Source organism: Syngnathus typhle, linkage group LG18, assembly GCF_033458585.1.
Source record: "Syngnathus typhle isolate RoL2023-S1 ecotype Sweden linkage group LG18, RoL_Styp_1.0, whole genome shotgun sequence".
Taxonomy (NCBI): Eukaryota; Metazoa; Chordata; class Actinopteri; order Syngnathiformes; family Syngnathidae; genus Syngnathus; species Syngnathus typhle.
Window position 1 is genome coordinate 1,379,197 of NC_083755.1, and position 13,272 is coordinate 1,392,468.

At 42.1% G+C, this 13,272-nt stretch overlaps 1 protein-coding gene across 5 annotated transcripts in view; it reads right to left on the minus strand.

Moving 5' to 3' along the window:
* Positions 1-13,272, minus strand: part of f3a (coagulation factor IIIa) — a 79,475-nt gene that overhangs the window by 8,400 nt on the left and 57,803 nt on the right. For 2 of the 5 annotated variants that reach the window (XM_061304790.1, XM_061304793.1), the window contains exon 7: positions 8,919-12,824. The exons of 1 other annotated variant lie outside the window; for it this stretch is intronic. In XM_061304790.1, the coding sequence (XP_061160774.1) occupies positions 12,682-12,824 (143 nt within the window). In that variant the 3' untranslated portion in view covers positions 8,919-12,681. Of the gene's footprint in view, positions 1-8,918; positions 12,825-13,272 lie in introns of those variants that run through there. 2 more of the 5 variants (XM_061304791.1, XR_009718781.1) reach the window with 2 other exon arrangements.

The window sequence follows — 13,272 nt, forward strand, 5'->3', positions numbered from 1 at the left end:
GAATCGGACAAAAATTGTAAAAGTTAGAGCAAATGTTATATTTAAGTAACTTCTGGTTTCATCTAAGGCACTTCTTGTTGAAATAAGGTCAATTCCGGTTTATTTGAGGCACTTACCGTTTAATTTAGTGCACTTTTGGTATAGCTGAGGTCATTTCCGGTTTCTTTGAGGTCACTTCCGGTTTAAAAAGGGCACTTTCGGTTTCTTTGGGTCACCTCCGGTTTGATAAGGGGCACTTCCGACTTACCTGAGGCCACTTCCGGTTTATTTGGGGTCACTTCCGGTTTACCCAAGGTCACTTCCGGTTTATTTGGGGTCACTTCTGGTTCATTTTGGGTTCATTGGGGTACTTTGGGGTCAATCCAAGATGGCCGCCACACTGGAAGTGGGGGTCAAGTGTTGAATTGTGTAAGCAGAGTGGAAGTGGGGGTGAAGAGGGTGAATATGGTATGCATAAGTCAAAGTCAAAGTCTGCTTTATTGTCAATTTCTTCACAAGCCAAGACACACAAAGAGATCGAAATAACGTTCCCACTATCCCACGGTCACAAGACATAGTACACAATATACATACAAGTAAACAAAAGAAAAAAAAGAAAAACAAGAAGGCACAAACAATGAATAAATAAGAGTGATGAATAAATAATAAATAAACAAATAACACAATAAATAAGAGGAGCAAAAATGGAGCAAGTGTGCATACAGCAGACATTCAGAATATAGCGCAAAAGTACAGAACGCTACGCAGAAGGGGGGAGAGGGTTCAGGATCCTAACAGCCCGGAGAATGAAGCTGTCGGTGAGTCTGGTGGTGCGGGATCGAACAAAGAGTGAGCGGGGTGACTCACATCACTCACAATCGTGAACAAAGTGAATAAAGTTGGAATGGGTTGAATCGGTTGAAAAATGTAGAAATTAGAGTAGAAAAACTACATTTTGGAGAATTTGGTTGAGTTTCAAATTTGAAAGTTTGGAATTTTTGGTAAGTGGGAAGTTGTGGAATAGGTAGGCAAAAGATTAACAGTTGAAAGTTAGAATGGGTTGAATCGGTAGAGAAATAGATTAGAGTAGAAAAACGACATTTTTGAGAATTTGGTTGAATTTCAAATTTGAAAATTTTGAATTTTTGGTAAGTGGGACGTTCTGGAATAGGTAAGCAAGAGATGAACAATTGAAAGTTGGAATGGGTTGAATCGGTTGAAAAATGTAGAAATTAGAGTAGAAAAACGAAATTTTGGAGAATTTGGTTGAATTTCAAATTTGAAAATTTGGAATTTTTGGTAAGTGGGAAGCTGTGGAATAGGTAGGCAAAAGATGAACAGTTGAAAGTTGGACTGGGTTGAATCCGTTAAAAAATGTAGAAATTAGAGGTGAAAAACGAAGTTTTGTGGAAATTTTAAACGTGAAAACGTGAATTTTTTTAATTTGGCAATTTTGGGAATGTCGAGAATCTTTCCGAATGTGATTCGAATGTGCTAAATGAGGTGAATTTCACATTGGAACGACGTAAATGTGAAATGTTGAATGTCCCATTAAGAATGAATGGGGAAAAATTTGTCGTGAATTTTACGAAAACGGAAAGTTTTCTGACAAGAAAAATGGAAACGTTCAGCTCGTGATCATTGTAACCTCTCCTCAGCGGAGTCAGATTTCCTAACAAACATTGATGATATAGATTTGCAACCATTTTGTGAAACGGTTACAAACCAAAGAAGTGATACACCTGAGCTAGATTTGTTGAGCATTACCAATGATATTGATTTGCTATCAACCGATGCGTCTAGGGGTCAAATATCAGATCTGTTCATGGTTCTCAACAATGTGAACGCTATGTCGTTCGCGATCGTCTCCAAGAGTCGAGTCATTAAAGAGCCAACATTTAATGGGTCCAAGTCGTCTATGTGTAATTTCTGCTGAAAAAAGGCATCCGAACGAGAAAGGCCAGGTGCTGGTACACCTAATTTGACATACAATAGTTTGTGGGGAGGTTGTCGTCGTCTCCGAGAGTCGAGTCGTTAGAAAGCCAGCATTTACTAGCTTCGTGTCGTCCAGCGTTCATGCAAGGGGAGAGAAGGGGTCGGTTCCCCGAGGTGGACAGTTAAAAACAAATCTGATGTGGCCATGGCTTGTTCCAGGAGGAAGTTGTCTCTCCTAGTCAAAAGTCGTCATAATGCAACTTTTGAAGGGGGAATGGCCCCCAAATAGAAACAGCAAAAAAAAGTAAAATAAAAAACAGAAAAAATAAATAAAAAACAACAAATAAAAAGGGAACAGTAACATAAAACTTAATGGGGAATGTGCACAGCGGAGTGAGTGACATGTCTGGTGAGAATGATGAATGAGAAATGCCCCAAGGAGGAGGCACTGACGGGACTTTGATGTCTGGGACATCGCTATTGGCCGTCACAAGAGAAAAGTATAGCAGAAAGTCCCATAAAACGTGGACTCTAGTTTGGCGACAGATCCGATGGAGGATAGAAATTTTAGCTGTGTGATTGAGGCAAAAACACAGATACAATTGAACACTGTTGAGACAGGAGACAACCTGCCCACTCCCCAACCCCAGATGGAGGATTTTAGTCCTAAAATTCCTGGGACAAGCCGGGACACTGCAAGCGCCAAGTGCGATTGTCAAGATGTTCGGTGGCCATATTAGTCTCCATCAAGGTCGAACAAAAAAGGGAGGCTTGCGCTGACCGCGTTTGGCAAATAGGAAAGGTGCGCAGCCTTGGCATCCGTAACTGTGAGAATGAATAGACTTAGACTTAGACAGACTTTATTGTCATTTTGTAAACACTCTGTCAGAGGCCACAGGTAGTACGTGTTGGCGACAAAATCTCCGCCAGCATCACGCTGAGCACGGGGGCCCCCCAAGGCTGCGTGCTCAGTCCGCTGCTCTTCACCCTCCTGACGCATGACTGCACTGCAACCTACAGCGACAACCGTATCGTGAAGTTTGCTGACGACACGACTCTGGTGGGTCTCATCACCAAGGGAGACGAGACTCAATACAGGCTGGAGGTTGACCTTCTGACCACGTGGTGCAGGGACAACAACCTCCTGCTGAACGTCGACAAGACCAAGGAGATTGTTGTGGACTTCCGGAAGGGTCACACCCAACACCTGCCGCTGACCATCGACGGTGCTGTGGTGGAGAGAGTGAGCAGCGCCAAGTTCCTGGGGGTGCACATCAGTGAGGATCTCTCCTGGTCCACCAACACCGCATCACTGGCAAAGAAAGCCCAGCGCCGCCTGTACTTCCTGCGGAAACTCAGGCGAGCGAGCGCTCCTCCGGCCGTCATGACTGCATTTTACCGCGGCACCATTGAGAGCGTCCTCTCCAGCTGTATTGCTGTTTGGGGTGGCGGCTGCACTGACTACAACTTGAAGGCCCTGCAGCGCATAGTGAACACGGCTGGTAAGATTGCTGGTGCTTCGCTCCCCTCCTTGAAGGACATTTACACCTCCCATCTCACCCGCAAGGCGACCACGATTGTGAGTGATGTGGGTCACCCCGCTCACTCTTTGTTCGAGCTTCTGCCCTCTGGGAAGAGGTACAGAAGCCTGCGCTCCCGCACCACCAGACTCTCAAACAGCTTCGTACTCCAGGCTGTTAGGATCCTGAACTCGCTCCCCCGTTCTGCGTAGCGTCTTGTACTTTTACTGTCTGTACTGTCTGTATGCACACTGGCTCTTATTTGTTGTGTTATCTGTTTATTTATTATTTATTATTACTCTTATTATTTATTGTTTGTGCCTTTTTGTTTATGATGTTTTTTACTTTTGCGCTATGCTTGCTGGCTCCGTTTTGCTCCTCTTATTTATTGTGTTATCTGTTTATTTATTATTTATTCATCACTCTTACTATTGATTGTTTGAATTTTTGCCTTCTTGTTTTTATATTGTGTCGCGTACTTGTATGTCTATCGTGTTATGTGTCTCGTCACCGTGGGATAGAGAAAAACGTAATTTCGGTCTCTTTGTGTGTTGTGACGTGGAGAGATTGACAATAAAGCTGACTTTGACTTTGACTTTGACTTTGATATGTGGAAAGATATCCGGCCAGACCTTCTAAAAGGTGCCGAAGAGAAAAAAGCGCGTGAGCCACGTCGTTTGGGCACTGATCGGATTAGAAGTGTTTGTGGGTTCCTCGATTTAAACGCTGGTGCAAGAGCCCCTTAGGTAAACTCTTTGGGCTGACGGGCTCGAATAACTAGGCAGCTGGTACGTCGTTGTAGACACGGTTCGATCCCGATTGTTGAGACGCACTGTAATAGCAGTCACGTCTCAAAGTTCGATAAATTTGAGCCTGCGGCAGACCGCTATTGGACGAAGGTGCTGCGCGGCTCTTGTGTATAATGGAAAACGTGGAAAAGAGGCCTCTGGGGGGTTTAATATTGGTATACCATGTGAGAAAAGTAATTTGTGTGCACACTTAAGTTAAATTCGGCAGAATAAAGGGGAAGATATACAGCGCTATTAGAAACTAAACAAAAGTTAAGTAAGACGTGCGTATTTGTCAGTGCATCTGTGCACTGATAGCAGTTAAAATGACCAAACTGCATAGCAGCAGTTGGCAACAAGCAAAATGTGGAATGGACTCGAATCCCGTTGTCTGTCTTCTGTGTTTGCGTGTAATCTTTGTGAACTCTGTGTCAGTCTAATGTTGTCTGTTTGAGCTTGCGCGTGTAGAGACGTTTGGGATCCCATGTGTGTGTGTGTGTGAGTGAGCCTGTGTGAGTACGTGGGTGTGTGTGTGAGTGCTCATTAGTGCGCATGGGTGTGAGCGTGTGTGCTTGTAAAAGCAGCAAAAGGAACGGAGAGGATGGTTTGCTCCTCGGCGCTCTGGGGCGCGTGCCCGCCTGCGCTGCACACGCGGGGAGGTGGATCCGGCGCTGTGGGCGGCAGGGTGGCCAACCTGTCTCGGCCCACGCTGTTTCAAGGCTGGACCCTCCCCGCTCGGGTGACGTTGGGACTGCGCACGGGGTCGGAGTTGTGCCCATTTTAGGGGCCTACGCTGCTAGGTAGCAAGAGGAACTATGACAAAATGATGGAAGACGGAATGCTGAAGGGGCAAAGGAATGCATGACCCACAGTGGGGGTACACCGGTGTAACTGCAACCCAGGAGAATTAATGTTCCACAGCACAGGAGCATGCGTGTGTTAATCAATACGATCTAAAGAAAGATTGGCTGAGACAAAAACAAGCAATGAGGGACCCTACTAGGGCCAGATGGCGCTCCCTTTTAGCATTCTGAGAGTAATGGGAAATTGGATCTGAAGAAAAGCCCAACTTGTTAATTTAAATTGCTGAAAGGATGACAAAATTGAAAACAAATTATTGATACTCCTCTGTTTCTTTGGGCCTCTCCACTACTTCTGATTTTCTGTTTACATAAAAAAACTGAGACGGCGGATACATCCGTATTCTCCAGGAGGACAAAGAGACACAGACTGAACTTAGTATTAATGTTTAACAGCCGTCTAACAGGTGGAGTAGGAGCATGCGAGGGTTAACCGTTTACTATATATTATATATATGTTATATATTAACACAAATATAGGTGATTTGGGTGTCTAAAGAAAACTAGGCCGGTCAACACTAATTTATGAGAGCAAGAGAGGTATCGGGTGAGGGCCATAGCGGCAGCTGGAATTGAAAGAATTTTCTGGATTTAGACATAGGACTGAATTGTATGCACGGAGAGCCTGCTCGTAAATTAAACTGGCCCGACAAGGGTGACCAGCGCCAACTGTGACAAGACTCACAGGTCAAAAGCAGTAAGTCCAAAATAGAGGAGGAGATGCCAACGAGGAGGTACTGGATTTGGTAGTAATCTGTTGGTTCTTTTAATACCGTTGTAAAAGTATGCTCGGTACAAATAAATTAGCGATAGGAGCAATTTAGAGGTCCAAAAGTAAGAAATTCAAATGAAAATCACATCCTAGATTCGAATAACGAAGCCTAACAGGAGCATGGGAAAAGTGAACAGCTGAGAAATGGCCTCCGTTGTAGTGGCGGAGAATTAAAAATTCAAGATAGTCCAGCAATATTGGTAAGTGAGCATAACACCAATAATACTGAGGTCAAAACAGAGATGATGCTATGTTTGGAATATGAGTTAATGTTGTTTAGTGTCCTTCCTGTCCTTATGTTATCTGTGTGTTTTTGTTCCTGTAAGAGGCCTTCACTAACAATGAGCAGAGCTTATTTGCATAGGCGAAATGTTCTTATTTGGTTGAAAGAAACTCCATTCCTTTTAGTTAACTGTAGGTTTGGTTCATAGATTGTTGTTGATCAGAACTGTTTTTCTTTATTAAGTGTTAAACACAGTTTGAAGTGGTTGCGTACAAGTTATCCCATATTTACTCAAGTCTTGTTCAAGTGTTTAGGACAAGTCACTCTTGTTATTGCGTGTTAATTTACTAAGTAGATAAAGTCTAGCAAAAGTCTAGTTGCATTGTTCCACAGGAAAGCGGCAATAGAAGTTATCTGATCTCATTCGCGGACGACTCGGCCAACAACTGGAGAAGAACAGATGGACAAACTCTGCGGGGGTCACGAGCCGACAATGAAGTGCTAATTCACACCACACTACATTCTTTTGATAATCAGCGTTGCTACAGACACAATCTTCCCTCCCTTTAGTGTAGCAACGCCTCTGTAACCAGGGCAACCAAAACATTAAATAGAGGAGCACGTGGAGGGAGAACTCAGAATTGATGGAGATTGTAACCGAGTTTCCTCTCTCTATTGTTCTCCTCGCGAGAAAAGACTTAATATTATGTCTCACTTGTGGTTTGTTTGCTGTTGCTCTTCTCTTAATAGTTATTCAGTCATTGAAATAAACCTGACAATTAGTTTTATGCTTATGTTGGTGTGTAACCAGTAATAAATAACCTAGCTTGTTCCATCCTACACAATGTCGTAAAACATCCCCTGCTCTGCTAATCTAGAGGTCAAAGGCTTTTTTAACTTGTCTATTCAGTCTACTGTCACCCCCACCATTTTTCTCTTAATAAAGATGCTCTTGTGGGAAGCGAGAGTCAGACGTCATTCGATCATTGCTGTACGCACAGTGACGAATGGACTCTCCGCCTGCAGGTGCCCAAAAAGACTTAACTGTCTCCCATGTGGTTCTTGCAAAATAAGTTAGAGTGAGCACCACCCTAACAATCATGTTCTTCGATTTCTCCAGCGCTTTTAACACCATCCAGCAGTCACTACTAAGGGTGAAGATGGAGAAGGCGGGTGTGGACCAGTGCCTGGCTGCATGGACAACGGACTTCCTCACCGACTGGCCGCAGTATGTGAGGTTACATCGCTGTGAGTCCGACGTGGTGCGCTGCAGCACAGGTGTCCCTCAGGGTACGGTGCTCTTTCCTTTTCACCCTGTTCACTTGAGACTTTACCCAAGACACTGCTCACTGCCACATCCAGAAGTTCTCCGACGACATAGCCATTGTTAGATATATCTCGGAGGGGAACGACCTGGAATATAGGACGGTCATCAAGGACTTTGTCAGCTGGTGTGAGCTCAACCAGCTTCAGCTGAACACCAGCAAGACGAAGAAGTTGATTGTGAGCTTCGGGAGGACAGCACCCATCTTCCCTCCGGTGAATATCCATGGATCGGACATTGAGGTAGTGGAGAACTACAAATTCCTGGGTGTTCGCCTTAACACAAACTGGACTGGACTAATCACACCCACGCCCTGTGCAAAAAGGGCCAGAGTCTCCTCCACCTGCTGAAGAGACTGAGGTCCTTCGGTGTGTGTAGGGCTCTCCTCCGGACCTTCCATGACTCTGTGGTTGCCTCAGCCATCCTCTACGGTCTGGTCTGCTGGGGTGGGGGCAGTACTGACCAGGACAGGGGGAGACTGAATAAGATGGTCAGACGAGCGAGCTCTGTCCTGGGCTGTCCCCTGGACTCGGTTGAGGTTGTGGGTGAGAGGAAGACGTTGATTAACCTTAAATCCATCATGGACAACACCTCTCACCCCCTCCATGAGATTGTGCGGTCCCTGAGCAGCTCCTTTAGCGGCAGACGTTTACACCCTCAGTGTAGGAAGGAACGGTTCCGCAGGTCCTTCATTCCATTTGCTGTTAGACTTGACAACATGCATGCTGTTAGGGTGGTGCTCACTCTAACTTATTTTGCAAGAACCACACAAGAGTCAAGCAAGTCATTTTAAACACCTGCAGGCGGAGAGTCCATTCATAGCTGTGCTTACAGCGATGGCCGAATGGAATTCTGACTCAGGCCTTTTCAGGTGCACATTTATTGAGAGAAACAGAGTAGGGTTGAAAGTGAGGGTGTGGGAACACACAGGATAGGGTGCATAGCAGGGGGCCTTTTACGACTTTCTGTAAACAAAGCAACTTTGATTGCTTCCTCTGCGTCTAGTCAATCAGTTGAAAAGATCTTAGCACTTTGGTCAACTACTTTTGTCTACACAGGACAAGTTAGTTAAATTATTACAGGTTACATTCCAACATAATCATAGGATTAAGATATTCTGCAAACCCTAACATATGCCACCTGATAAAATGAATGTGTTTCGTCTCTACTAGCAGCACTTGTGTTTGTCCTTGTCTGTTATTTACCCTTTTTTGTAATTCTGGCACTTGTTTTATTCTTGCACTCGTATTATTCTTGCACTCATATGCGCTGCTGTGACAAGTGAATTTCCCCGCTGTGGGATGAATAAAGTTCTATCAATTATATGGAATTTATTTATTTTACCTAAATATTCATTCAATTTTGTAAAGTTCTTAGAGAGACTTCTGCTATTAAAATTTATAATTGAAAATTTATACCATATTGGCACGAATATAAGACGACCACTATTATAAGACGACCCCCTCTTTTTCAAGACTCAAGTTTGAAAAAATACTTTTTGACTCAAGTTTGAAAAATTACTTTTTGAACACCAAATTTAATTTTTATACAGAATATATAATTACAGTACATCTGAAACAAATGATTATAACAATATATTTGCGAGAAAAAGCATGCTCTCACACACCTGAACCAGCATTTTGGAGCGGCGAGAGGGCAGCAGGCGTGAACCTCCTGTCAGATTTGACAGGTGGGTCACGCCCTCGTAGTAACAACAGCTGAAAAGACGTGTTACATACAACATCATGTGACATTCCGATGAAGGCGGAAGTTACTGCCGAAACTGTCAGAAAAAGCTACCAAAGTAAGACCTTGCAACTTGTCTGAACAAAAGAATATGATGGCTAGCTTGTTTTTGCTCGACATGTTTTGGTGTACTTGTCCGGCGGTGAACAATGAATTTATCATATCGCAGATAGGCAATTTCTCTTCTATTATGTGCTGCTTTCAATTAAGGTATCAATTATTTTCTTTTTTATTGTACAGTTTTAGTAAAGTCCTCATTTATATATATATATCTTTGATCCTTTGAGGTATTTCGCTTCCTGTAGAATCATGGTTTTGTCTATATTTTTCAATTTTGACAATAATTGGTCTGGGTCTGCCCTTGCCTCGTTCTGTTTTTCCAATGCAATAGGCTCGTTCCACATTAATCTAGATTGGTATTTGTAATTTTTCTTTGAATTATTTTTAACGTTTCTTCTTAGTACCAGTCAAAGTTTCTTCAGGTGTCTCTTCCAATCTATCTATAACAAGGTTATTTATTTTTTTATTGTTCCTCTAAATAGTCCAGTTTGTCTGATAGTTAAATGCACTGTCACATATTTTGTAAATGTCTATTTGTATATTTTTATTTTTATTACCTAGATGTGTTTTGATGTCATCAATTTCCTTTTCAGTGAACTGCAAGCAAGTCTTAATTTCTTGCAGTTCCTTCGGAATTGTCAAATCTTGTGTTGTTTGAGTCCAATATCATATTGACATAACCCTTTAAGAATTCTTGTTAGTTTATTAAAAGCAAAGAATAGATTTTTCTGTTACTGTAATAGATTGTTTACCTGTGAAACTGTCATGTAATTGTCCTCATCTTGGATTTTTGTTTTGGGGTCATGATTTCGCTGGGTTCTGTACATTGGCCTGCCTCTTTTGATGGTCATAGGGTCTTTGGAGGGCACCCGCCGCTAGGATTGCTGCTCTTATTGCTCGCGGGGCTTGGGCAGGTCAATAATGCTAGCGTTAGCTGCTCCCATTCTCCGACTACAATTGCAAATACAAATCTAGATTGATGTGGAACGAGCCTATCGCATTGGAAAAACAGAACGAGGCATTTCTAACATCATATATAATTGGGTGTCATCTGCATAACAATAAACAATGTTATATTCATGTATAATGCCCCCAAGCGCAATCATGTAAATACTAAACAGTATATGTCCGATTATTTCAATGACATTCATTATGTCTATGTAATGATTATAAACAGATTATTTTGCTCAGACAAATAAAAGTTTTAGTTGTTACCTGCTGACAGTTTTGACTGTAACTCCAGTCTTCCTCAGAGCCGGTGGACACTTTTAGCAGGTAACAACTAAAACTTTTATTTGTCTGAACAAAATAATCTGTTTATAGTATAGGTTCGGGGTGGGCAATTCCGGTCCTCGAGGGCCGGTGTCCCGCATGTTTCATAGGTCTCCCTGCTGCAACACACCTGATTAAAATGATCAGGATTGTTATCCAGCTTCTGCAGACCTTGCTAATAATCTGACTATTTGAATCAGGTGTGTCGCAACAGGGTGACATAGAAAACATGCAGGACACCGGCCCTCGAGGACCGGAATTGCCCACCCCTGGTATAAGTCCAAGTACCGATCCCATGTAGCATTAATGAGCTCAGAGGTTGTGTTGCCATTGGGTCCTCTCTGAGAGACGAGGAGGAGGATATTAAATACACTAACAAAAGAAAACTTGGGCCATGGTTGAATAAATTGGATGGCAAATAATTGTGGCAATGACTTGTGCAGCAAAGAATAGCGTGGCAAGACTTTTCAGTGATAGACTAGTTTTTAGGTTATTTGGTGAAAAAGTCCACAAAGCATCCCAAAATCTTAGAAGCAGTTTCATAGAAACCAAAATATTGATTCTCACGTTTAAATAGAAATCTTGGAACTAGTTTCATGTCCATCCATTGAACTATATCCGTAGCTACTGCGTACCATAAAAGTGATGTGTGACTGCGACGAGAACCCTCTCAGAGGTGTCAAACTAATTTTTGTTGTGCGCCGCATCGTAGTCATAATTTCCTTCTGAGGTCCATTATGACTGCTAACCCAAATAAATTTATGAACGTCTTATATTATATACAGCATAGAATACACAACAAACTGATAACTAACTTTTTCTGGACTATAAATCGCAGTTATTTTCTGTTTGTCCGGGGGTGCGACTTATACGCAGGAGCGACTTATGTATGAAATTATTAAAACATATAATTTAAAATGTTGTTTTCCCACTAAACCGCATGAGGGCGCTCTAGGCCGGTGGAAGAATTGGAACTACAACTGATGATGAGTCTGACGTAAGCCACGTAAGATGCATCTTCTATTTGCGGGGTTAGTGGAGTTGTTTATAAGTAACACAGAGGATGAAGATTTTGTTGGATTTAATGATTTGGAGTGACGCAGATGGTTCGACAAACTTGTTAGCATGTTATTTATGCGATAGTTATTGGAACAACTTAATATGTTACGACAGGCACGTTCTCACCCGTACCTTCAACCTGTTGTTGCCTATTCTATTTTTATTTTAAATTCCCTTTCAAGACGACAGGTTTGTTCTTGGTGTTGGATTTTATAAAATAAATATCCCCCAAAAATGTCACTTATACATTGGTGTGTCTTATATATTTATATAAGTCTTTCTTCTTTATTACGCATTTTATGGGTGGTGCGACTTATACTCCGGAGCGATTTAGAGTCCGGAAAATACGGTAGTTTTGAAATCAGAGACTAGTAAAAACTGTTCAAATAAAAAAAGAATGATAAAAATTCTCTAGCAACAGCTCTATTGTTTATTTAACGTTAGCATGCCGTACCTTCAACCTGTTGTTGCCTATTCTATTTTTATTTTAAATTCCCTTTCAACATGACAGGTTTGTTCTTGGTGTTGGATTTTATAAAATAAATATCCCTCAAAAATGTCACTTATACTTTGGTGTGTCTTATATATTTATATAAGTCTTTCTTCTTTATTACCCATTTTATGGCTGGTGAGACTTATACTCCAGAGCGATTTAGAGTCTGGAAAATACGGTGGTAAAAACTGTTCAAATAAAAATGAATGATAAAAATTCTCTAGCAACAGTTCTATTTTATAGTTTATTTAACGTTAGCATGCCGTGCGTTCAACCTGTTGTTGCCTATTCTATTTTTATTTTAAATTCCCTTTCAAGACGACAGGTTTGTTTTTGGTGTTGGATTTTTAAATATCCCCCAAAATGTGACTTATACTTTAGTTTTTCTTCTATATTACGCATTTTATGGCTGGTGCGACTCATACTCTGGAGCGATTTAGAGTCCGGAAAATACGGTAGTTTTGAAATCAGAGACTACGATAAAAACTGTTCAAATAAAAAAAAAGAATGATAAAAATTCTCTAGCAACAGCTCTATTTTATAAAAGTGAAGACAATTTGTAATTCTTATTTTGACACAAAGTCACTGCACAATTTGTCTTTGTGTGCCAAATATAATTACAGTACAGACCAGAGTTTGACACCCCTGCTCTATATACTCCGGAGTGGAATTCCTTCTTTTTCAGTTTTGAGGGCGCTCTTCTTGCCCCTGCAGCAAACTATTGTCACAACTGCTATGAAGATCAGCAGCAAGATCAGGACGATGGCAGTTGCAATCACGCCCACTGAATACACTGTATGGAAAAAAAGACAGTTGAGATACATTATCAGATGAGGTAATGCCAAATATAGAGCACATAAACAAAAACACAGCCTGACACAAAGTACAATGTCTTGCTTACACATATGTTCATGTGCTTCAACCTTGCCTCAAAGTCCGTACGTGCGTCTGTCTATCCATTCACTACCGCTTATAAGGACTAAGGTCATGGAAGCAGCAGCTTCAGCAGGGAAGCATGTTGTCCCCGGGTTGTCCTTCTGGTGGGACATAGCCAAAACACCTCACCAAAGAGATGTCCAAGGAGGCCTCCTAATCAGATGCCTGAGCCACCTCACATGATTGCTCTCAGCGGAGAGAAGCAGCAGCTCGACTTGGAGTCTCTCGCAGGTGACCAAGCTTCTCACCTATTTCTAAGGGAGAGCCCGCACACCTTGCGGAGGGAACCAATTTCAGCCGCTTGT